Source organism: Erpetoichthys calabaricus, chromosome 7 (assembly GCF_900747795.2).
Source record: "Erpetoichthys calabaricus chromosome 7, fErpCal1.3, whole genome shotgun sequence".
NCBI lineage: Eukaryota > Metazoa > Chordata > Cladistia > Polypteriformes > Polypteridae > Erpetoichthys > Erpetoichthys calabaricus.
This window is the reverse complement of record NC_041400.2, coordinates 140564063-140591106: the sequence shown is the minus strand read 5'-3', so window position 1 is coordinate 140591106 and position 27044 is coordinate 140564063. Positions and strand designations below refer to the sequence as shown.

Genomic DNA, 27044 nt, shown 5'->3' with positions numbered 1-27044 from the left:
TAGATTGGACACCTTCCCTTTTATCATTGCAGAACAGTTTAAATACCTAGGAGTAAACATCACAAGTAAATATAAATATAATCTTTTTCAACTAAATTTTGCTGCCTGCATGAAAAAACTTAAAACAAGACATGCATAGATGCTCTACCCTCCATCTCATTTTAGCAGGGAGAATTAACACTATCAAGATGAATATCATTCCTAAGCTTCTTTTTCTATTTCAAAGCATCCCCATATCCATTAACAAATCATTTTTTAAGAAATTAGATTAATTCATAACCTAATTTATTTGGAATTTGAAACATCTATGCGTCCAAAGGGTGACCCTACAACAACCTAAAGCAGAAGGTGGCATGGCTCTACCTAACGTTCAATTTTATAAAAGCTATAAAAACCAGGACATTGACACAAATAGATGAACATAAACAAGCTTGATCTGCATTAAAAATAAAATCACAATATTAATCACAATGTCACAATACCTCCTAATTCATTAACAGCTGTGTTTGGTGTTCTCCAAGATGGGCTTAAAGTGGAGAAGGAAAACCAAACTGTAATTGCCTTTACTTCACAATTAGCACATAGATATATCTTGCTCAACTGGAAGACTCCTAGCCCACCTCTTTTAAGTCAGTGGGTAATTGATGTTATATTCAATTTGAAATTGGAAAAAATCAAATTCTCACTTAGAGGATCTATTCAAAACATTTTTAAAATATAGCAGAATCTAACCAAAAACATTTTGGAATAAGTATTTATATTGGGGAAAAGGATTCTCATCCCTCTTTTCTTCTCTTTAAGTTTTACTCTGTCTGTTGGCCTTCCTCTCTTTCTCATGGGTGTGGGTTGAATTGAATTTAGTCTAAGTTTCTTTTGTTTGTATGGAATGTTACTTGATTTAAATAAATTCAATATAAAAAAAAACAAAAGTCTACATACTTACTGAATATGTCTAGTTTACAACTACTGATCCGTTTACAACTACAATGTCTTGCGATTACACAAACATTGCAAAACAGCTTATACATTTCATTTTGAACAAAAGAACCTCACCAAAATTATTATGAGATGCAGCCATTTTAAAAGAAGATCAGCTATGAGTGCTATCTTGGTGCTTGTCTTCTTCCACAATACCCTTCCACCCTGTGGTACAGCTTCCTCTCGAAAGACAAAATCACTGTATACTCTTTACTTTCATATTTATCTGGGAACTCCTGCCACGAAGGCAAGCTTTAACACACAAACAAACAGAACACTTGTCCTTTTATCTAGAAATATCTGGAAAAATTATTATTTTCAGATCCCTTTTTTTTGCTACAAACATGCATCACAAACAAGGAAGGCATATTTTCTTATATCAAAACTTTTACCATTTCATTGGTAAGTTTCAGGCCTTTCTTTTCCGGTGGCACCTCATGCTCATAAGGTTCCATTATACTGTAAATCACAGGGACTGGCTATGTATTTTTTAGAATTTATAAAAAAATACTTAACTTTCGACCAGATTTTCAGGTAGCAAATGCATATAGACTTGTTTGTGAAGAAATAACTTCAACTTGAGAAACACTGAACTTGTCCTTAATGTTACACATATATAGTATACTGCAAACAGTCAAAATATAGGGTTAAAATGAATAAACAGAGAGCTATTAATTCTGTTGAAATTTTCCTATGGATATAAAATCTGTTTGTCTGCATTGCAAAGTATTGGTGTTTACATCACAACCTCTAAAACGACAATATTTTTTAAACCAAGAATATGAAAAAATGTAAGTATATAAGTAGTAAATATATTTGAAGTCATGCCTGATCATTTATTTTCAAAAATGCTTTTAACAAATTTAGCTTGTCTGTACTTATCTCAAAAGCCTTAAAGAGATTATTTAAGTCAAAGAAATGCAATTTGTCTTTTCTGATAAAATCCCTTTCTAAAGTCTGACATATTTGATAAACAATCAAATATATCATGCCATGGTGTATAACAGTTAGTGATCTTTTCAGAAAATTTCATATTGTGATTGATTTCACTGGAAGGTAATGAGGTAATTATCCCTAAATAAGAGCATCATTTTAATCTAGCCAGCACCAGATGCCATGGTACTCATCATAGGTAAATTCAGCTTCTTCAAAGAGCAGGTCTACAGCTCAGTTTACACAAAAAAGCAGAAAAAATGTATATAGTCAGTCAATAAATTGTCTAAAACAATTGTGTATAACATTTATAACTGAATTAGAGCAATGTGAGAAAAATTTAATGAAACCTAGCAAAATGTTGAATATGGTGATCACTGTTCACAAGTGAGTAGACACAAAACATATGACTATAGTTTTCTCTCACAGCAAAGCACATGCATACATTGTCAATACAGCAGCAGCAGCAGCAGGCAGTACCTTTGTGAAATAATAAAATAAGTTCTGTATAGTGAAAATAATTTAAGTGATCAAAAGTGAGATCTTTTTCTGTTATTGTGATCTAGATGTCTACAGAAAAGCAGAAAGTCACATGTTGGTGTCAACATTTAATGTCAATAAGAGCACTTGGCGATGACTTTCTGAAGTAAATCCACAACCCCAGGAGCTGAAGGGTGCCACAGAAGAAGTTGAGCATCACAGTAAACTGCACAGCTGATCTCCTTTCAAGATGGCTGATATTTTACCATTTGCTTCTTTTCTTCTTAATAAAACGTGGATACACTCTTTTGCAATATGTAAGTAATTTCATGACATAGATCAATACTCAGTAAAATCTTTGACTTGAAAAAAGTTTTAGGGCTTTTTTCCCCAACAATGGCACCATGATTCCCATTAGCTCTAATGAAATATGCAACGGTAGGTTAGTTATTTTTTTTACTTATCCTTTAATGTTGAATTAGTAACAGAGTGTTACCAATGCACAGATAGAAATTTTCTTAAATAGTATAGATTTTAACTTTATATAAATATATGTGCCCATGCACTTCCCTAAGGATTAGATAGAGGTCTTATACTATACCTATAATATCACACAAAAGTCTTAAACCATGAAAAAAGCATTCATCTTATAACTTTGAAGAACAGATTGTGAGTTATTTGTTTTCTTTTTTTTTAACTTGATATACTTCATTAAACCAAGAGAGGAAATTGTCTTTCACATGAATTTTAGAGGTTAGAGTGTAGGGTGAGCTAATCTACAGCACCCCGGGGCAATTTTCAGGTTAACGCCCTTGCTCAAGGGCCCAATGGAGTAGGATCTCTTCTGGTAGTAAAGTGATTTGAACCAGAAACCTCCCAGATACCAGCGCACATCCTTAGAGCCTCAGAGCCACCATTCTACCTTTTTATAGATACAGGTGCTGGTCATAAAATTAGAATATCATGACAAAGTTGATTTATTTCAGTAATTCCATTCAAAAAGTGAAACTTGTATATTAGATTCATTCATTACACACAGACTGATGTATTTCAAATGTTTATTTCTTTTAATTTTGATGATTATAACTGACAACTAATGAAAGTCCCAAATTCAGTATCTCGGAAAATTAGAATATTGTGAAAAGGTTCAATATTGAAGACACCTGGTGCCACACTCTAATCAGCTAATTAACTCAAAACACCTGCAAAAGCCTTTAAATGGTCTCTCAGTCTAGTTCTGTAGGCTACACAGTCATGGGGAAGACTGCTGACTTGACAGTTGTCCAAAAGACGACCATGTATGTGCACTTTTCTACTTTTATTTTTCTACCTGCATTATTATCATTCTTTAATTTAATATTATTTATTGTATCAGTATGCTGCTGCTGAAGAATGTGAATTTCCCATTGGGATTAATAAAGTATCTATCTATCTATCTATCTATCTATCTATCTATCTATCTATCTATCTATCTATCTATCTATCTATCTATCTATCTATCTATCTATCATTGACACCTTGCACAAGGAGGGCAAGACACAAAAGGTCATTGCTAAAGAGGCTGGCTGTTCACAGAGCTCTGTGTCCAAGCACATTAATAGAGAGGCGAAGGGAAAGACAAGATGTGGTAGAAAAAAGTGTACAAGCAATAGGGATAACCGCACCCTGGAGAGGATTGTGAAACAAAACCCATTCAAAAATGTGGGGGAGATTCACAAAGAGTGGACTGCAGCTGGAGTCAGTGCTTCAAGAACCACCACGCACAGACGTATGCAAGACATGGGTTTCAGCTGTCGCATTCCTTGTGTCAAGCCACTCTTGAACAAGAGACAGCGTCAGAAGCATTTCGCCTGGGCTAAAGACAAAAAGGACTGGACTGCTGCTGAGTGGTCCAAAGTTATGTTCTCTGCTGAAAGTAAATTTTGCATTTCCTTTGGAAATCAAGGTCCCAGAGTCTGGAGGAAGAGAGGAGAGGCACAGAATCCACGTTGCGTGAGGTCCAGTATAAAGTTTCCACAGTCAGTGATGGTTTGGGGTGCCATGTCATCTGCTGGTGTTGGTTCATTGTGTTTTCTGAGGTCCAAGGTCAACGCAACCGTCTACCAGGAAGTTTTAGAGCACTTCATGCTTCCTGCTGCTGACGAACTTTATGGAGATGCAGATTTCATTTTCCAACAGGACCTGGCACCTGCACACAGTGCCAAAGCTACCAGTACCTGGTTTAAGGACCATGGTATCCCTGTTCTTGATTGGCCAGCAAACTCGCCTGACCTTAACCCCATAGAAAATCTATGGGGTATTGTGAAGAGGAAGATGCAATACGCCAGACCCAACAATTCAGAAGAGCTGAAGGCCACTATCAGAGCAACATGGGCTCTCATAACACTTGAGCAGTGCCACAGACTGATCAACTCCATGCCACGCCGCATTGCTGCAGTAATCCAGGCCAAAGGAGCCCCAACTAAATATTGAGTGCTGTACATGCTCATACTTTTCATGTTCATACCTTTCAGTTGGCCAACATTTCTAAAAATCCTTTTTTTGCATTGGTCTTAATTGATATTCTAATTTTCCGAGATACTGAATTTGGGACTTTCATTAGTTGACAGTTATAATCATCAACATTAAAAGAAATAAACATTTGAAATACATCAGTCTGTGTGTAATGAATGAATCTAATATATAAGTTTCACTTTTTGAATGGAATTACTGAAATAAATCAACTTTGTCATGATATTCTAATTTTATGACCAGCACCTGTATATGCAGTTATCCTATTTCCTTAGTCATGATATTCAGCAATACATCGTCTTATTTCTTAAACTGAATGCAGTTCAGGTACAATTATTTATTTGTATCAGTAACTCCATTCTGCAAAAATTAAAACATAAGGAAGGGTATAATCTGTTAATTATTGGCTTTTTGCAATGTAGGACCAGTAATAAAAAATGTTAATTTCCAGCAGCCTCTCAAGAAAAGTGCTATTTGATTTTAAAAATGTGTGCATTATGATGACAAGTGTTTCCTATTTGACTCCTTCTAATTGCCCACAAAGACGCAAGATATATTAAATAGTGAAGGTGTGACTAGCAAAAGTGCCTTTCCATGTTAAAACCAAGTGAATTGCTGGTGCTGTTTTTTTTCTTGAGTAACAGAGATTTGACAATGTGAAAAGCTGCAACAAGAAAGTGTCCCTGGATACGAAATATGATGCGAAACCACAGCATGACATCATTAACACAGTAACAACAAAAGGATGGGAACAATAAATAAATTTTTAAACAAGACATGGAAAAATTCATACAAAATACATTTAGCTTGCTGAGTATCCTGACATATGGGAACTAATTATGGAGAAGAAGTTAAAAAAAAGAGCAGAGTTCTCATGTAAATTATCAAGCAGAGCATATCTTTTTGGTTTAGCCAAAGCATGCAGGAGAATATTGTGGAGGATAATAAAAGAGTTATTGATTAGAATAACAACTTGAGTTCAGATGGTACATATCCACTTAAAAAATTTCATTTAACATGGCACATTTTCTTTGACCTTTTCAGAACAGATGCAGGTATGGAATGCATGATTATAAATGTTACAAGGGAAAGAACAAAGTTTTAGCTGTGAAGTGAATGTTAGAATTGTCTTGAAAATAAAAAAAAAATGTTATTTCTTGTATTTATATTATGTATTAATCTCAAGCAATGACAACTTCATATTAATTTACGTAGATTAAGATAGATTTGAAAATAGATGAGAGCCACTATAGAGTGGCTAATATTTCTTAGCTTTTCTATTTTCTATAAGAACTTCAAGTGTTATACTCTATAGTATATCAAAATTACATGAGCCAGAAAAAGGAAGTCGATTGGTATTTGCCATAGAATACCAGAGTTGGCAGGTCCACCACTTGTGCCCAGTGCTTTTCACAGGTGAGAACAGGTTCACCCTGAGCACATGTGACAGACGTAAAAGGTTCTGGAGAAGCCGTGGAGAAAGTTATGCTGCCTGTAACATCGTTCAGCATGACCGGTTTGGTGGTGGGTCTGTGATGGTCTGGGGAGGCAAATCCATTTGGGACACACAAACCTCTACAGGCTAGACAATGGCACCTTGACTGCCATTAGGCATCGGGATGAAATCCTTGGACTCATTGTCAGACCCTATGCTGGTGCAGTGGGTCCTGGGTTCTTCCTGGTGCACAACAATGCCTGGCCTCATTTGGTGAGAGTAAGCAGGCAGTTCCTGAAGGATGAAGGAATTGATACCATTGACTGGCCCCCACGCACGCCTAACCTAAATAGAAAACCATACAACGCCACCAGGTTGCACCTCAGACTGTCCAGGAGCTCAGTGATGCCCTGGTCCAGATCTGGGAGGAGATCCCCCCAGGATACCATCTGTCGTCTCATTAGGAGCATGCTCCGACGTTGTCAGGCATGCATACAAGCATGTGGGGGCCATACAAACTACTGAGTACGATTTTGAGTTGCAGCAATGCGCTCTGTAGGTTGATAATTTTCATTTCCATCAAACGATGTGGCATCCTTTCGTTCCTAACACATTACCCTGTCAATATCAGTATAGATATCCAGCATAATTTTTTTTCCCATTGAGATCTGATGTGTTTTCAAAGTGTTCCTTTAATATATATATGGTGATGGATAACTTGGCGTAAGCAAGCCCAAACCCCAACACGAACACAGAATCACAGTTCCAGGTTCAAATAAAGGTTGTTTATTAACAACAAATACCTCGAACACGCCAACATGGTACAAAAGCACAAACCAGAGGTTTTCTCTCTTCCTAATAACTCTCTTTCTCACCACCACACTGCCCTCCTCCAGTCAAGTGTTGCCTCTCTACCTCCCAGCTCCGACTCGCCTGGATAAGGGAGTGTGGGCCCTTTTTTTATAGACCTGGGAGTACGTCCTGTTCCAGGGCGATTTCCCGATCAAAGTACTTCCAGGTCACACGGAAGTCCCTGCATCACAGGATGCAGCTTGTTTCCCTGCAGCGCCCTCTTGCGGTACCCCGTGACCCTAGCAGGGCTGCCCTGCCGAACTACATTTCCCGGCATGCCCTGCTGACTTCCCACGGGGCACCGACAACCAGGGCTGCTGCCGTCTAGCATGCTGGGGGAATAAAAAACTACCAGGGATATCTTCTCTTTTTAATGGGCTGTCTGTCCACCCTTTCTGGTCCTTCCTGCTGGGATGCCCATCCAGCCCACGTGGCATCTACTATATATATACAGTATATATGTTGTATATAGTCAAGTGCATGATTATCCATTCCATTCAAGCAAACATGACCCAAACTGGAGATTTTAATCAAAGTGGCCAGGAGGGTCACATGTCTAACTTCTTTTCTTTCAGGGCCAATCTCTCTAAGAGAATAAATTACCAAGTAGCCTGGCAGAGAGTAGGACTTTTGGGACCGTCAAATTACAAGCTAATATTAGGAGGAATTAGTTTTATACTAGTGCTAAATTTTGTTGGGCTTAGTGACCTGCCCTTGTCAAAATTTTTCTAATGTTCTAATCTGGAAGAAGAACTGTGACCCCCAGTTGATTCCACCTGCTTGTCTGCCTTCCATCACTCTCACATTCAGTCCCTTTTAAAATGGTCTTTGCACCAGTCAGGTCAGATAACTAAAAAAAAAAGAAGGCTTCACCCCCAACCAACATTGTGCAAAAGGCAACACTAGTAATAACCTCACACACTATCTTCCACAACTTTTGAGCCCGTTGCCACAAAAAATAGGACTTCCAATACGACACCCAAACTCTCTTCCCCTTGTCTGCTTATTTTCACTATATACAAGGGGGTGTGGACACAAAAGTACCCAGAATTGTTAAAAAAAAAATCTTCATCTTTCCAATTAAAGCAATTCCATTTTATTCAAAATTCTCCTCTTGAGATGTAATACAGTTGTCCCTGGAAACATCTCCTGTACTCATGTTTTGTTACCGTGTCTAGAGTCTCCTGCATTTCTAACATGGTAACAAAATGTTTTCTATTCAGTTTCAGTTTCAACTTAATATTTTTCATTTTTAATTTTAGGAACAAAAAAAGTCACAGGGAGTAAGGTCTGGTGAGGTATGAGCAGCAAGCACCTTGTTTTGGGTCAAAAACTCTTTGACTGCCCCACTGCTACGGATGTATTCTTCTTGATGCTTTCCCACAGATGATTTATTAGTTCAGTGTAATGTTGCCAATTAACCTTTCATGCAAAGACTCTTTATTAATAAGTCTGTTAATGTTGAAAAATGATCATAAGTTTTTTGATGGATGATATGAACTGACATCCTTTTTTCAACATATTTTGCATTAATTTTTAATAACACTGTTAGCTCCCGCTTTTATTAATTGAAAAAAAAAAAAAACAGTCTCAATGGCGTCAGTTCGTTCCAAGTCTGAATGGTAAACAATGGTGCTGCAATCACCATATGTAAGCTTAAGAATCTTGTGAATTGCTTTTATTGAATATTGGAAGAATAATTATTTCACCTATATTTCAACTGTTTACAAGCTCTTCCTTTTTTGTTGCACGTCTGTAGGGATGGCACAGTGGCATTGTAGTTGAAGACCAGTTCAATTCAAGGGTGGAGCGAGTTCTTTTTCACTCTTGTTAAGCTAAGTTTCTGCTTGTTTCCTTGCAGAGACATTTTTATTATTCTGGTGTACAGTAAGTATATACCATGTAATAAACTGATGTTTGTAAAATTGTAAAATAAACAAATATGAAATTAGTTCAAAGAGATCTGTCCATGTATTGGATCTTTCTTCAAGATTTATTCAAACAGAGCAAAGAGAGATTAGCAATTAAACCTCTTAGCAATTTTTAACATTGCATATTAGCATCTTACTTTAGGAGCATCCATGAACTTCGCTTAGAAAGTGCAGAGTGACTGTTGCAAGGTCACTATTTACAGTTACTGTACATTTTACAGCTAGCATCTGCAAAGGATAGATTAGAAAACTCAACAAAGCTGTAATTTATATGCCAATTTATGTATGTTTTTTAAGAAACCGAATAAACAAAAATTAACAAGCCTGATTGTATTCCCTAACACCTTGAATGAATAAATTCCACCATAAAATTGCTTTCTTTATTATCCCTTCAGTCTTATACTTCTCATGGCTAAGCTAAAATTTCCTTCAAATTATAACATGCTATCTTCACAGACACATGGTTGAATTTGTCCTAGATTTAAAAAAAACCTGTGCATGTCACAATTTCACACCTTTTTATTCATTCTAATAAGCTGAGACTTGTTTCTAAGTATTGACAGTTAAGGATAAATATATATAAGATGAATAATTTTATTTTTAACCTGTTAAGTTTAAAATTTATATAAAATATTATTTTATTGTAAATATGACATTTATTTTAAAGAATATACCACATACTCTGTATTCTCTCTATAAACAGAGACAGACTGGCATGGTGGAACAGTAGTTACAGTGGATGCCTTATCACTCCAGGAGCCTGGAGGCAAATAATGAATCAGTCACTATGTGAATTTCACACATACTCCATATGTCTGCATCGATTTTCCTGCAGGTGCACCATTATATTTATATAACCCATAGACACAAGTTAAAGAATAATTGACACCTTTAAACTGGAACCTCTTTGGTGGGTTGGGAGTATATGTGTGAAGTGTGTCTGTCTGCCAAGGTCTGGCTGCCTGTCTAGAATTGGTTTCTGCCTTGCACCCAGATCTAGTGAATACTTTAGAGAACAGTCATTTTCTTGTTCAGAAAAATAACCAGTGTAATAAGTAGGTCCATTTATCCAACCATTATCAAAACCTGCGTTGGACTAGTCTTGGTCTGTAGTAACAATGCATTGTCAAAGCAACCCAGGTATTTGGGCCGGAGATACATGATAGTCCTATGTACAGTAATCCCTCCTCCATCGCGGGGGTTGCGTTCCAGAGCCACCCGCGAAATAAGAAAATCAGCGAAGTAGAAACCATATGTTTATATGGTTATTTTTATATTGACATGCTTGGGTCACAGATTTGCGCAGAAACACAGGAGGTTGTAGAGAGACAGGAACGTTATTCAAGCACTGCAAACAAACATTTGTCTCTTTTTCAAAAGTTTAAACTGTGCTCCATGACAAGACAGAGATGACAGTTCTGTCTCACAATTAAAAGAATGCAAACATATCTTCCTCTTCAAAGGAAACAGAGAGGAAAGCAAACAAATCAATAGGGCTGTATGCGAAGCACCGCCGGTACAAAGCTGTTGAAGGCGGCAGCTCACACCCCCTCCGTCAGGAGCAGAGAGAGAGAGAGAGACAGAGAAAAACAAAGTCAAAAATCAATACGTGCCCTTTGAGCTTTTAAGTATGCGAAGCACCGTGCAGCATGTCCTTCAGGAAGCAGCTGCACACAGAAGGTAGCAACGTGAAGATAATCTTTCAGCATTTTTAGACGAGCGTCCATATCGTCTAGGTGTGCGAACAGCCCCCCTGCTCACACCCCCTACGTCAGGATCAGAGAAAGTCAGAGCAAGAGAGACAGAGAAAAGTAAGTTGGGTAGCTTCTCAGCCATCTGCCAATAGCGTCCCTTGTATGAAATCAACTGGGCAAACCAACTGAGGAAGCATGTACCAGAAATTAAAAGACCCATTGTCCTCAGAAATCCGCGAACCAGCAAAAAATCCGCAATATATATTTAAATATGCTTACATATAAAATCCGCGATAGAGTGAAGCCGCAAAAGGCGAAGCGCGATATAGCGAGGGATCACTGTAGTCCTATTTTTCTCAGTTTCTATTTTATTTCTTTATATATATATATATATATATATATATATATATATATATATATATATATATATATAAAATATATACATATATTTATCAATTATTGATTCTAAATATTTGAATGTTGTATTTTGTACTTTCAATCCCTTATTTAAATTTAATGAGCACACTAATTTAATTAAGTTTTAGGGAATTTTTTTCTTCTGAGAATTTAATAACATTAACTCATCATAGACTTTAAAACTGACAAAGACAAATCAAAACAAACAACATATGTGGCTACACAACTCTAACAGGCCTTTACCTCCTGCCTAGTGAAGACACTAGAAAAAATGTGTTATATCAAGACTATAAAGGATAGAGTGCTTGCTTAGATCAACTTGCTCCTGCTGAGCACAAGTAAACAGTACAATACTGAAAAAAAGGAACCCTGCTAGAACAGTTGGTAAATGCACAAACACAGGATAGCAATTATGAAAGTTAAAGAATGAATGTCAAAGTGGCCAAGTCTTGTTTTCTAACAAAAACTGGAAAAGAGAGTCTTCTTAATGTGGCCCTGGGTCCCCCTTTTTCAGGGCAAATAGCATCTGTGACATTGTCATAATTCGGCCATACAATAAATAAAATTAAATAAAGAGATAAATGAATAATTAGAGAATACAGCACAAAGCATGAATTCAGAATGTGGTATAAATTCCCCGATAGGTATCCATGTGGTGTTTAGTTGTTTATTTTTTTTCCAACTAGTTTATGTTCAAGCAAACAAATAAATAAACATCACAGTGATGAAAACATGAAAAAAAAAATTACAGTGATGAAAATAGAAAAAAAAAACAAACTGCTTTAAACAAAGGAACAATGTTATGGTACAGTCACAGCTGATGCTCTGTTTATTAAATCTTTTCTTATTTTTTATGTCATCTTTCATATTTTGTTATTAATCATATTTTACTTTGATTATATTTTGTATCAGTTATTGTATGGTTTATTGTTTTGTTTTAATTTATTTGATTAGTGTTTTTTGTTACCCTCCCAGTCTTCTGTGTGAGAAGCCCAAGGAGCAACTTCACCATTGCACCTTTGTGTTTAACTCCTGTTTGTGATTTTTGCTTCTTTTTGATATGCATTTACAGGCTTTGAGCCCTGCTTATTTTTTATGGTACTGTCTCTGGTTCCGTCTTTTGATTTCTTTACTTCTTTACAGTGTACCATTGTACTGTACTAGCATAGCAGCAGATCAAGAGCCGATTACGTAGTATCATACTAAAGGATGATCTTTAGTTCTAGGTGCTGCCTCAGTAAACAGCAGATCAATCCCATATGTAACTAATCCGCAGCTAGTCTTGTTTTGGCCTTCTGTTTATCCTTGCTTTGCACCACTGGCTATCTGATTGCTCGTTAATAGTGGCACACAGACAATTAACGTTTCACCCTCTCTCAATTAATAACGTGCTGTTACGCATTCCTCTCGATTTAAAGGGAAAGAGCACTGGGCAAATGTAAATGTACATCCTCATGTAAATTTATTAAAAAAATAACAGTAATCATTAAACTACATTACAATTAGATCAAAATTAATGTCACTGTCATTACTGTAAACTTTATTCACAAGTGTATCAAAAGGCCCTGAAATCCCCACACAGAAAGTAAGGATGACGAGAGGTACACAATAGTAGAATTGTATTTTGAAGCATAATTGTCTCTCTGTAACTCATTTCCCATTGATGTAGATGATACAGGAGTGTTGATACTTGTCGTTTATTATGCTTCCAGCTTTTCCTAATAACCAAGTTAGTCCAATAGTCATCCAAGCATATAAAATTCCTTGGATTTTATATGCTTGGATGGACAATATTCAGATAGAATGTCTCTTCAAAGTAGAGCACAAGCGCTATATATTCTCAAATCAGATTTCGTGGACACCCTCAAAAGATACCTCCATGACAATCCAAAGGAATACTGCATGGGACAAACTGGAAGCATCTTTCAATGCATTCCTTCCAAGCTGTCGCCCATGCGATTTCTTAATGAGACAAACCAAATCTGAATCTGTTTACTGAAGATTGTTAACTTGTTGATAAGTATTTTTTATTTCTTATACAACATAAATATTTCTGTGCATCACTTATCTTTTTCTACAGCATTGAGTTAAACATATTTTATTAAGTATCACACTTCAATTCACACATAAATCTAAAATACTAGCTGTGTAAGCCCATGCTGTAAAAAGCATGGGGTCCTAGAAACTATTGCAATCGTCAGAAAAAAATTGAAATGTAGAGATGTCAGGTAATTGAAAAAAGCTCCTTAGGGCTCTCTCTACTAGGAGATTCTGTTTTGCCGCCGTGCTTGCATCACTTGTGCATTAGTGGCTTAGCGACTTTGTCTTTCTTTGGAGGTTTTGTTTTACCAATTTGCTCGCCCCGCTTCTGTACTAGCAGCTAAGCAAGTGACTTTCTTCGAAGGTTTCGTTTTGCTGACATGCCGGCCTAGCTTGAGGAGGTGCAGCCCTTACCCCGACTCCACCTCTAATTTCCAAGCCGGATAGACACACACACACACACTGCCATGCGTAGATGTTTATATACAAGATATTTTCCATATTTCTGTAATGGCATAATGGCATATAAGTGACTTTTTACGTCTGCCTGATGCATGTGGAATTGATTTTGTAAGTCTGTTGTGACTAATGGAGCCAGACAAGTGTGTAAGGCTGATTGTAGTTTTTGGAGGTCTGCACCCCTTTTTGTGCTTTGTTGTGATAAGCCTTCTACCACATCTTTCATATTTTGTTATTAATCATATTTTACTTTGATTATATTCTGTGTATCAGTTATTGTTTGGTTTATTGTTTTGTTTTAATTTATTTAATTAATGTTGTTTGTTACCATCCCAGTCTTCTGTGTGAGGACAAGTGAAAATTGTCCAAAACAAAACTTAAAATGGTAAAAAAATGGCTGAAATGCTAATTTAATTGTCTGACACAACAGGCCACTGTGCAATGGGGCATCCCTACCATTTGGGATAAGCAGATTAAAACAATAAAGGATACATAAGCAATTATGCAACCAAACACATAATCATGAGAATTAATGTGCATAAATGGATGTCATGTGTCATGAATAAAATATTTCCATTAACAAATCTTTATTAAATATGTTTAAATCTATAAGAATTAAACATTTTATTTTTGATTTATTCCTTTGATATTAAAACTTTATCCTTTAAGAATTTTTATCTTGATAATATTAATCAGCATCCATTTTTGAAATTGTTAATTGTTCACACAATATGGGCTGAATGCAATTAAAATGTCACTAGGTTGCTCTCTGATAGAATGGTAGCCTACTAATTCATCTAATGAATTTTTATGAATTCCCAGTGGATATTTTACGAGAGCAGGCTGGATATTACCTTTAACATTATTGCTACACTGACTTCATGGCTACTAGAGAAACAAATGCATTACAAGTCAAAATGTATCAGTGAACGCGGAGCCTGAAAAATACTTTGTTCATTCTTGTTGGCAAAAATATCAATGTGTCCACAAAGGTAAACGCTGTATACAAATCAATTAAGTTCAGGAGACCAAACATCAGGTTATCAATACATGGACAAGTCAGCTTATGAAACACGTGATTTGATGAGCATGTGACGTTTTACAAAAAATGTGATGAGAGACATTGTGCAAAGACAAGACAAAGAAGTAGCAGCGATATTGATGTGTAGTAAGCAATATGAACAGTGATGCAATGTATGGTATTATGCAATCTAGATACATACATATAATCAATGAATATAATATAATAAATAAAAAATAGACATAGATAATACAGAAATTATCAGTGTATGATAATTTGTTTAAGACATGTGTAAACAATGACAGGTCAGAATGTATCACAGCAGAAGGATATCAAAGAATGTCAAAGTGCATTGTGCAAAATACTTAAAGGTCAGTAAGAGATTTTCAGTTCTTTTCTACATGTACACTAGTCTTTGCAGGAAAGTGTTCTTAGAGGTGGTTGAGGCAGTGTAGAAGATCCCAGGGGGCAGCATGGTGTTAAGGAGTCTGACAGCTTGGGGGCAAAAACTATCCTGCAGCCTGGAAGATCTGGCTCTGATGCTGCAGTATCTTCTCTTGGATGGCAGAAGTGTGAAAAGTCCATGTGAGGTGTGTAAGGGGTCCTGCACAATGCTGCAGGCCTTGCGGATGCTACGTTTGTAAAATATGTCCTGTAGTGAAGGGAGAGGCACTCCAATAATGTTCTCTGCTGTCTTAACTATCCTTTACTGGCGCTTGCGGTCAGATATGTTGCAGTTGCCATACCAGACAGTGATGCAGCTGGTCAGAACACTCTCAATGGCGCCTCTGTAGAACATGGTGAGGATGGAAGGGGGAAGACTTGCTCGCTTCGGCCACCTCAGGAAGTGTAGTCTCTGCTGGACTTTCTTGATTAGTGATGAAGTGTTATGCATCCACGTAAGTTCCTCAGTTATGTGCACACCAAGGAACTTGGTACTCCTAACGGTCCCCACATCTAAACCGTTGATGCTGAGTGGGATGTGGGCAGGATGTGATTTTCTGAAGTCCACAATTATCTCTTTTGTCTTGTCGACATTGAGAAATAGATTGTTGTCTTCATACCATGCGGACAACCATTCCACCTCATCTCTGTATGCTGTTTCATCATCCCTGCTTATCAGCACCGTCGTATCATCTGCAAACTTGATGATGTGGTTGGTGTTGTGCGTAGCTGTGCAGTTTTGAGTCAGCAGGGTGAAGAGCAGTGGAATAAGCACGCAGCCCTGCGATGCTCCAGTGCTCAGTGTGATGATGCTGGAGGTGTTGCAGCCCATCCGAACTGACTGGGGCCTCTCTGTCAAGAAGTCCAGAATCCAATTGCAGAGGGTGGTGTTCAGGCCAAACCTTCTCAGTTTAACAACCAGCTTTTGAGGGATGATTGTGTTGAAGTTGGAGCTAAAGTCCTTATGCTTGCTTGTTGCACCTTTTCCGTCTCCCCTCACTAGAACACATGATAGGATCTACTTGAGAGGTCAGATTCAAACCATATGCGAGCAGTTCCAGCGATGCCAAGGTAAGAGAGGGCGGCAAGGGAATAAGATTGTTAAATGTATTTATTGAAAGCTTTAAATCTATTAATTGTAAGAAAGTCAGTTTTGAGCTTAATGATTTAAAAGGTAAACATATCATTTTCAGTTTCACAAAAATTTAAATAAAAAGTTTCAAAATAATTTTGGCATCAGGTTTTTTAAGTTACAAGCCATCAGTCTTGGAAGAGTGTAAATCACAAATTTTTTGTTTACCCTTCTGAGGGTCTTCTATCGGGGTATTTACATCTAATTAAAGTGCCACAAGCCATAGCTTGAAAGCGTCTGGATTTCTGTAAGGAGGTTGATGGCAACTACAGTCAAACCAATTTTTCATTTTATTTTTATATATTGGATATGCAGATTTTTTTAATCAGTTTATCTGAAAAGCAATGTTGTGCAAAAAAGCTACAGATGTATGTTTTAGCTTATAACATTGAATTCCAGTGCTTTCAGTTTGCACCACAGCTTCTTTACACTGACTGTTTTTTGCATGAAAATTCTACCCATGCAAGCTGCTTTGAACAGAGAAGAAAATATGCATCATGTTCTCTGGAAACCAAGTGCCAGGAAAACGTGATAAAAATTAATTACTTCATTTTTGTCTACTTGCATAAACTTACCTCTGAAATGCACAGGCATGTTTTCTACAGTTGCAACCTTTGCTGCTTTAAAGTGGAAATACTGAGGCTCTAAGGCTTTTGGTTCGTGATTTTACCGGCACTCAAAAGCCACTGTTGGAAGCTTTAAATTTCTAATTTATAAATTATGCTTCACTTAGCCACACCAGTTTCTGAGATAAATTAATATATGTCCAGAATGTGAAAAAATAACTGCTATTTTTGAAGTCAGACTTCTTTATTTATAGGTCCTCCTCTGATCTTGTTTGTTTTTGTAAGTTCCTGCTTTTTGACCTAGGGTTTTTGGTTTTCTCTATATTCTGTTTATTTAAGTTGTGTGATTCAAGAAAAAAAGTTAATTAATGATCCAGCTGTCAAAGCTTTTTGTTTGAAGAGACCATTGTAGGCAAGAAACATATTGCTTGAGAGGGGTCTTATTCCTGTAAACAGTGCTTGTTGACATATACTTACTGTTTATAGCTGGACAAACAATTAAAACTATAATAAGAAATGTTTATTATATGACTTCTAAGTTCTCACATGATCTGGTAAATGATCCTGGCACGGACTGTTATATTTGTTAAGATATTAAAAGCTGCACATCCTTTTTCTGACACATTAACACAGACAAATCATTTATCCTTTATCCTTTATACCAGGGGTCCTCAACAACCGGTCCGCGACCCACTACCGGGCCGCAGCCGTCTGACAGCCAGGCCGCGAGAGAACTGCCGGCAACGGAGACTCACTCAGACTTTTCAGAATGCTTGGTGGGCGGGGCTTTGCAGCGGCCCAGAGAGAGGAGAGAGACCAAGGTGAGAGAGTATTACAACAAAGTATTTTTACGGTCCTGACAGTTTCCCCATATGACACGAGACTATAGAAATTTCGTTACATTCAGCAGATGCTTTCATTACAACGAGGTGACCTTGAAATGCTTGAATGAATCATCCACAGAGCAGTAGATCTGTGGCCGCAGCTCAGTTGTACACATTTAGGCTACACAACGATCCCCAAACAGAAACATTGTAAAAAAAATTCTTTCTTTGAACTTTCCTCGTACTGTTTTTTTTTTTTTTTTGATGTTTTTGTTTTCTGTGGTTTTCAGTGATACCTTTTGCTTATTGCTTGTCAACATCTGAAAAACATCCATTGGAATTTAACTCATTGTCACCCTCCTATAGAAACGGCAGACACGAAAAAAACGATAACAGTGTTAATGTTTGTGATGTGCAGTCTGTTGGAATGGCAAATGCAAAGCATATGTCTTTGTTATATGCAAAAAAAGAAGAAAAATCTCGGGTTGCAAACGTATGCGAACTGCTTAATAACTTAATAATAATAGAAATGTTATGTAAATTGTGTATAAAACTATACTAATAAAAGGCAAAGCCCTCACTGACTCACTCACTCACTCACTCACTGACTGACTGACTCACTCATCACTAATTCTCCAACTTCCCGTGTAGGTGGAATGCAGAAATTTGGTAGGCTCATTCCTTACAGCTTACTTACAAAAGTTAGGCAGGTTTCATTTCGAAATTCTACGCGTAATGGTCATAACTGGAACCTCTTTTTTGTCCATATACTGTAATAGACTGCAGCTCGATGGCCGTGGGAGGCGGAGTTGCGTATCGCGTCATCACGCCTCCCACGTAATCACGTGAACTGACTGTGAACCCAGTACGTAGAAAACAAGGAAGAGCCCCAAAGAGCGCTGAAGAAAACATTCATTACACAATTGAGAAGGCAGTGAAACAATAAGAAGCGAACGAGTGACGCATACAAGCATATTCATAAGTGCAGCTACTGCGGAAACAAAGCACGGTATAAACCGTAAGTTTAAATTAAGTTTATAGAAACGCTCCCGCTGCTGTTTGCAATACCATATTCGCGACATACAAGTTTAATGAGAAGACACGAGGTATAAACGAGACTTTGGATCACTTTGTAACGGAGTTAAAATTGCTGTAGCGAGAAACTTTTAAGTGCCGGGTCTTAGCTAACATTAAATAAAGCCGTGGACATCGCAACATCACACAAGAGAGCGGCTCACGTGAACTGACTGAACGCAGCACAAGTGATCACTTCGATGAATCAAACCTGTTCAAAAAACACATTACACAATTGATAATGTAGGAAAAGAATATGAAGCGACTGACGCATACAGACATTTTCATGAGTGCAGGTACTTCGGAAACAAAGCACCATGTAAACCTAAAGTTTAAATTAAGTTCATAGACCTACAAAAGGTTGCCATTGATTTGAGGCAAGATTGCTTTTCTCCTGTACAACTATACGTTGCATTCTCAACAGTAAGCTTGCACAGCTTGGTCATATTACAACCGGAGTGCTGAACTGACAACGTGGTATACAAAGAGAACTATAACAATCGTAATAAACGAACAATAAAACAGCGGAGAACCCGTGGATTAAATAAAAAGGCTGCTTCCTTGGCGAAGCAAGGAAAAAGGATGACCTTATATGGCGTTCGTTTATAAAACAGCAGAGAAGCTGTGTAAAGGCTGCTTCACAAAAAAACAGCAGAGTGCCTTATATGAGCAGGCAGTCAGCTAAAGAAGGGAATCAATAAATAACTATAATCTTAATAAATGAACAAAAAATAGCGGAGAATCCGCGGATTACATAAAGGAAATGGGTACCTGAACAGAAAAGTGAGTCTCAAATAGCTACACAATAACTATAACAATTGTAATAAACGAACAATACAGAACCGCTAAGCAAGGAGAAAGGACGGCCTTATATGGCGTTCATTTATAAAACAGAGGAGAGGCTGTGTAAAGGCAGCTTCACAAAAAAACAGATCCTTAACAAATTGTTATTGTTATTGTAGATATGTATATATGTATATATATATATATATATATATATATATATATATATATATGTGAATGTATGTATGTATATATGTATGTCTATATATATATATATATATGTAGATATGTATATATATGTATATATATATCTAGATATGTATATATATATGTGTATATATATGTAGATATGTAAATATGTATATGCATATATATGTGTCTGTATGTGTATATATATATATATATGTGTGTGTATGTATGTGTGTACGTGTGTATATATATATATATGTTGATATGTGTATATATATATATATGTATATATATGTGGATGTGTATATGTATATATATATATATATGTATATATGTGTATATATGTATATGTATATATATGTTTACATAACCTCTTTAACACAGTACTTCTCCGCTGCGAAGCACGGGTATTTTGCTAGTATATATATATATATACATATATATATATATTGTCACACACATGCACATGGGAGGCAGCTAAAGGGCTTGAATGAAGGCAGTTCTGAGGCATACCGGGATGTGGCAGAGTGCACTGACTCTTTTTCTCCCCTTCCTGTAGACCATTCCCGGGAGATTCCATCTGGCTCTGTTGACGTCACTTCTGGGACCGAGCCAATGGAAGTAGACCTTACCGGCTCCGGCCCCTGTGATGTCATGTCCAGGCTCGAACCAATGGCTGAAGAACATGGGCCCGATCCTTATGACCTCACTTCCTGTCTCCCCCTTTAAAAGCCTGCCCCTCTTCCCTATTTCCTCAGTCTTGTCTTGGACTCTGTTGTGAGCACATCAGTGCTGTATTCAAAAGAACGCAATTTTGCAGCCAGGAGAACAAATTATATGGGTGGCTGCCCCAAACCTTTATCTGATTATGTCTCGTTTTTGTGACTATACAGGTGCTGGTCATAAAATTAGAATATCATGACAAAGTTGATTTATTTCAGTAATTCCATTTAAAAAGTGAAACTTGTGTATTAGATTCATTCATTACACACAGACTGATGTATTTCAAATGTTTATTTCTTTTAATGTTGATGATTATAACTGACAACTATTTAATATAGAGTTAGATAAATGTCGATAAAAGTTAAGTAGGTATAATAAAATATGCATCTATGATATATCATTAATTAAAAAAGAACAAATTGGTATTAGTGGGCTCCTTTCAAAAAAACGTTAGGGGGCGCGATTAAAACTGTTATGAAAACTCGGGTCGCAATACTTAAGGGTTGAGAAACGCTGTGATAGACTAATGTTTAAAAAAAGTTTTTTTTGAATGCAACGCGATCTACCTGCACTACCTTTGCGGTCTACCGGTCGATCGCTATTGACGCATTGGGCACCTCTGATCGATCTATCTATCTATCTATCTATCTATCTATCTATCTATCTATCTATCTATCTATCTATCTATCTATCTATCTATCTATCTATCTATCTATTTGAAAATCTTCTGTAAAAAGCCCAATTTCCCTTTGACGACAAAATACAGTTCTATGTGTCTATCTATCTAAAAACAGACACTTAACAAAACTATCACTCATCTTAAAAATGCTTCAATTTAATTATACCTTGAAAGAGTTAATTCTTCAAAGTATAAAATGATCTCCTTGTATAACTTTTGTCTAATTCTTAGATAAAATGCAACTACAGTGTAATACTAATGTTGATACTTAATTGATTTGTACAGAGTGATTAACCCAAATTTAATTACTTGTTATATGGTTTTATATACTCCAACATTGCACCTTGTAAGAGAAGAAAAAGATTAACTGCTTTAATCCATAGCAATTAATGCATAATTTAAAATTTCTGATATACATATTCTGCTGCTCAGAATGCAATTACTAGTAAATACTCCCTTCTTATTTCCCAGAAGAGAAGAAATTGCTACAGTAAGCTCAGATATTAATTACATGCCTAAGTCATCCAATATATTTTATAATTAAAAAAGATTTATTCCTATTCAATTAAATAATTAACAAGATTGTGCATAACAAATGTGTCACATTTGGTTTAGCATGTGCTGTATGTGTCATGCAAAAGCAAAATTTTTAAATTTGACTTATTGTAGTAATAATGCTTAATAATAAAATGTAATATTCAAATGTGTTACACTCATGGTTTTATACAATACTTACGCTGTACATAAGAATAAAATTAAGGTGAAGTTGTTTTAAATGAGTTTTTGTGTAGTGTTTAAACATTTTAATCATTTCTTTTGGTGCTTTCTTTGATTTTGGATGATGAATTACCATCACAAAATGCATGTGCAGAACAGAGAACTTTGTTCAAACTTTGCCACTGTTTGTCAGTCCTCACACAAATGCAACAACTCAGTTGTCTGTTGAGAATTCTGATTGGACCGCAAATAATAGCTCTATGCTTCTTGAAGAGGTTATTGGTAATGATAGCAAGTTAAATTAGAACATCACAACTGTTGCAGTGAAAAATGTGATAAAAAATGGAAGAAAATAAAGGGCCAAGAAATGAAAATAAATTAATTGCAAGTCTTCAATATAAAACGAAAAAAAAAAAGCCAAAACACAGTTTTTCCCCACACAATCCAAATTTTAGAGAATTGAAGTACCATGATGTCATCTTATATAGGTGGAGCATTATGCTGGCATATGTCACATGACTTCCTGGTCACATGACAGACTATGGTGCTGTTGACACCAGCAAAGAAACAGAAGCAACAAAAAATGGTAGTGTAGGTTAGTAACAAAATGGCAGAATGAAAATAACAAAATATGATAAAAATTAATAACAGGTCCAAAATAAACAGATAGACACACACACAAAATACAAATAAAGTCAATGTGGTTAAAACCCTCTAACTGTAACATCTGTGATGTTGTCTGTTTGAAGTTTTTGTTTTCTTTTCCTCCATTAGCAACTGACCCTATCTCAATTATAGTACAGTGGTGCCTCACACAACGAACTTAATTCGTTCCAGGAGCAAGTTTGTTATGCGAAAAGTTCGTTATGTGAAACGCGTTTTCCCATAACAATACATGTTAAAAAAAATAATTCGTTCTGTAGCATAAAATATGCTAAGATGACATAAAAAAAGATAAATTTTTTGTTATTATTTTTATTTAGATACATCTAAAAACATAATTTTTTTTAAAAAAAAACACACATTTTTTAAATTTTAAGACAGACTAAGTAGAGTCTACCGAATCTTGCACATCTTCATCCATTTTCTGCTTTTTGGCCGATGGTTTCATGAAAAACCTGTCCAAAGTCGTTTGTTTTTCTCTTTTCTTCAACATCTGCCGGAAATAACGGACAAGAGTATCGGAGTAAAGATCGTTGATCCTGTTTGCTTTAGCTGAATCCGGATAGTGGGCATTGGTAAACTCCTGAACTGCTTTCCATTTGACCAGGATGTTCTTGATGTCAGCAGTTGGGATTGGTTGATTGTTTGATTGTTGCTCCTCGTTATCAGATGACGCTTCCCTTTGAGCATTGTCCTGTTGCTGGACCAGAAGTGCTTGGAGCTCTTCAGTTGTCAGCTCTTCTTCGTGTTCCTCAATAAGCTCCTCTACATCCTCTTCCTCTACCTCTAATTCCAACCTTTGGGCCACTGTGATGATGTCCTTCACCACTTCTGTGTCATCAACTACTGCTTCTTCCTGGGTCCACGAAGGCACAAGCATCTTCCAAGCAGAAATGAGGGTCCTTTGTGACACTTCTTCCCAGGCCTTCTGTATAAGTCGTATTGCCATAAGGACATCAAATTTCTCCTTCCAAAACTTTCGGACAGTCATATTGTCTCCACCAAACTCGCATTCTTCAAACACCTTATTAAAGAGGGCTCTAGTGTAGAGTTTTTTAAAGTTCGCAATAACTTGCTGATCCATTGGCTGAAGAATGGATGTGGTGTTTGGTGGCAAATACTGCACCTTGATAAAAGGATAATTTTCCTGCAATATTTCCTCTAGGTCTTTTGAGTGAGAAGGGGCATTGTCAAGTATCAGAAGGGCTTTGAGCGGCAGTTCTTTTTCCAGCAAGAATTTCTTCACGGCAGGAGCAAAGGTTTCCAGAATCCATTCGTTGAAGATAACTTGGGTCACCCAGGCTTTTTGATTGGACTTCCAATGGACGGGCAGTTTGGACTTAATAACGTTATTTTTCTTGAAAATTCTGGGATTTTCAGAGTGATAAACCAATAGACGTTTGATCTTGAGGTCTCCGCTGGCATTAGACGAAAACATAAGGGTAAGTCTGTCCTTCATGGCTTTGTGTCCTGGCAATTTCTTCTCCTCTTTTGTAATGAAGGTTCTGCTCGGCATTCTTTTCCAGAAAAGACCCGTTTCATCGGCATTGAACACTTGTTGTGGGCAGTATCCTTCATCCTTAATACATTTTTGAAAGTTAATAGAGAACTTTTCTGCTTCTTTCTTGTCAGCACTGCCAGCCTCACCATGCATAGTAACGCTGTGGATTCCACACCTTTTCTTAAATCTAAAAAACCACCCCCTGCTGGCTTTGAATTCTTCTTCATTATCTTGATTGCTGCTACTTCCAGGGACGTTTTTCTTTAGATCGTCATAAATTCTCTTGGCTTTGTGACAGATAATATCTTGGGTTGTTACGTCACCTTTCACCTGCCTGTCCTTAATCCAAATCGCTAATAGCCTCTCCATTTCCTCGTGGATTGAAGACCTATGTTTTTCATGAAATAGTTTTGATACTCCTTTGGCTACTTTGGCTGATTTGATTGCATCCTTATTTGTCAAAATGGTGAAAATGGTGGTCTTGCTGAGGCCAAACTCTTTGACGAGGTCACACTGTTTTACCCCACATTCACTCCTTCTAATTATTTCCTGTTTCATTTCAACAGAAATCACCTTCCTGCTTTTTTTAGAAGCCATGATATAAAAAAAATATTGAGTTTAACTTAAAAGGACGACTGCCGTGATACGTGCGTGATTTAATTCGTAATGAAGAAAGATTGCCGCGATACGTGCTTAAGTTAAGCACAGTGACTAACGACTGCCTGCAGTGCCTGCGCGGAAGGATGCAATACATCGGCAGCGATCGTGGAAGCTCGGGCGAAGCAGTCGTGGAAGCTCGGGCAAAGCGGTCGTGGAAGCTCGGGCGACTTCGTTGTGTGAAACGAAGTTCGTTGTATGAATCATGAAATGAAGTTCGTTGTGTGCAGCGTTCGCTGTGCGAGGCGTTCTTTATGCGAGGCACCACTGTACTAATTATGTTCACAATTCAATGGTGTGTTTCTATTTTTCATTGAAATTATTTGGTATTAGTGTGAATTTAATGTAACTTGCATGTTAATGTATGTAAACATTGTACAGTTTAATAATTTGACATTAATGAATGATGCAATGCAAAAATTAACTAGATTATGGCTTTAGCCTTTTGTTAACATGTTTGCCTTTATATGACTTTCCACAATTTCTGTTTTGTTGGCCATCTTTATTTGTTACTGGGATTTAACATGGTACTGATCTTGTGATACCATGACGGTGTAGTCACATGAGTAAAAATGTGATATCCCATTGGCTAATGTAGGAAGTGTTGTACTGTACAACATGGCCAAGTTTAAGGTACTGTAAGGTCAGGAAAGAGATACTACAACAAAAGTGCCTAGGGAGCACCATCACTAACACATGGAAATGGGACATGCAAGTCATCTCCATCACCAAAAAAGCACAGAAAAAAACTTCTCTCTATGTCAGTTTAAGAAGCTGAACATCTCACAGTGCATCATGGTAAACATTTACCTTGCGATTCTTGAGAGTGTTGTGACATCCTCCATCACAATCTGGTTCCCTGCTGCCTTCTTCCGTCTCTTTATCTCAGCTGAAAAGATCATTGACTGTCAGCTCTCATCTTTGAGGGACCTTTTCTCTGCCAGGACAACGATGGGAGCAGGTAAGATTACTGTTGATTCCACCCACCCAGGTCATCACGTTTTTACCAAACTGCCGTCATAGAGGAGGAATAAGTCCATCATCACAAAGACTACATGCCTTTTTCACAGCTATCCAGCTTCTTAATAAGCTCACATAGCCTCTCATATAGATCACCAATCATCCATCCATCCATCCATTTTCCAACCCGCTGAATCTGAACACAGGGTCACGGGGGTCTGCTGGAGCCAATCCCAGCCAACACAGGGCACAAGGCAGGGAACAAATCCCGGGCAGGGTGCCAACCCACCGCAGGACACACACAAACACACCCACATACCAAGCACACACTAGGGCCAATTTAGAATCGCCAATCCACCTAACCTGCATGTCTTTGGACTGTGGGAGGAAACCGGAGCGCCCGGAGGAAACCCACGCAGACACGGGGAGAACATGCAAACTCCACGCAGGGTGGACCCGGGAAGTGAACCCAGGTCCCCAGGTCCCCCAACTGCGAGGCAGCAGCGCTACCCACTGCGCCACCGTGCCGCCCGCATTAATTCCCTTCATAATTTTAAACACTTCAATCATGTCGCCAATCACTCCCATGAAATCCCTCATCCTAGTTAATTTTGCTCTGGCCTTATCTGGACATTTCTCTCTTCTACTTGCACTGCATTTGTAAATCTGAACTGCAATCTATAGTTGGTTTTTACAATCAATATTTGTTTTGGCACTGCATCAAGTATTGGTCCATCTTTTGCACATAAGGATATTTTCCCAACTGTCAAGATACACTTCATGAGTAAAGCTGTTCACAGTCAATAACTTGCTTTTGCGCAACATCAGATTTTCAGTCTGATTTTGCTCTTCCGTGTTGTCCGCACATTATTGTTGCACATAGTAGCTATTCACCTTCTTTACTCTTAGATAAACTGGTTACTTGAAAACATTTAGGAATTGTGTGGTTGCTTGAATATGTTTTAGTCATGGTGCGTCAGTAAATTTCTGATTCCAATTGGCTTCTTATGGTGAGTGTATTAATTACAGTGGGCCCAGTAATATTGTTGTCATTCTTTGTTGACACTGTACTACAACCAAATATGGTATGTTGCAAATACTGGCAATAAAGTGTTCTGAATTAACTTTTGTTAGGATCTGATTGTTTGTTTGGGCTTGTTTCTGTTTACCCATTTGCTTCCTGGTTAGTATGACTGCATGAGAAAATTACTGTGTCGATGCATACATCTTAATATAATATTAACAGGTCCCATTTTCCTTTAAAGTCTAACGTATCATTCACTTTGTTATTCTGTGCTTTGAAAAATCTGAAAAATATCACACTCAATCTGTGACATCATAAGGAAAGTAATCATATGCTGAAAGGCACACAATTGCATAT

General features: G+C 37.2%; 1 protein-coding gene across 1 annotated transcript in view; it reads right to left on the bottom strand.

Moving 5' to 3' along the window:
* The window catches only part of LOC114654165 (tigger transposable element-derived protein 1-like), a 31991-nt gene extending 7387 nt beyond the window's left edge, over positions 1-24604 (bottom strand). Inside the window, exons 1-2 of the mRNA XM_051929474.1 lie at positions 24193-24604; positions 23057-24117 (exon numbers count right to left, since the gene is read on the bottom strand). Of these exons, the coding sequence (XP_051785434.1) occupies positions 23057-24117; positions 24193-24604 (1473 nt within the window). The remainder of the gene's footprint in view (positions 1-23056; positions 24118-24192) is intronic.
* Between the last annotated feature and the right edge of the window lie 2440 nt (positions 24605-27044).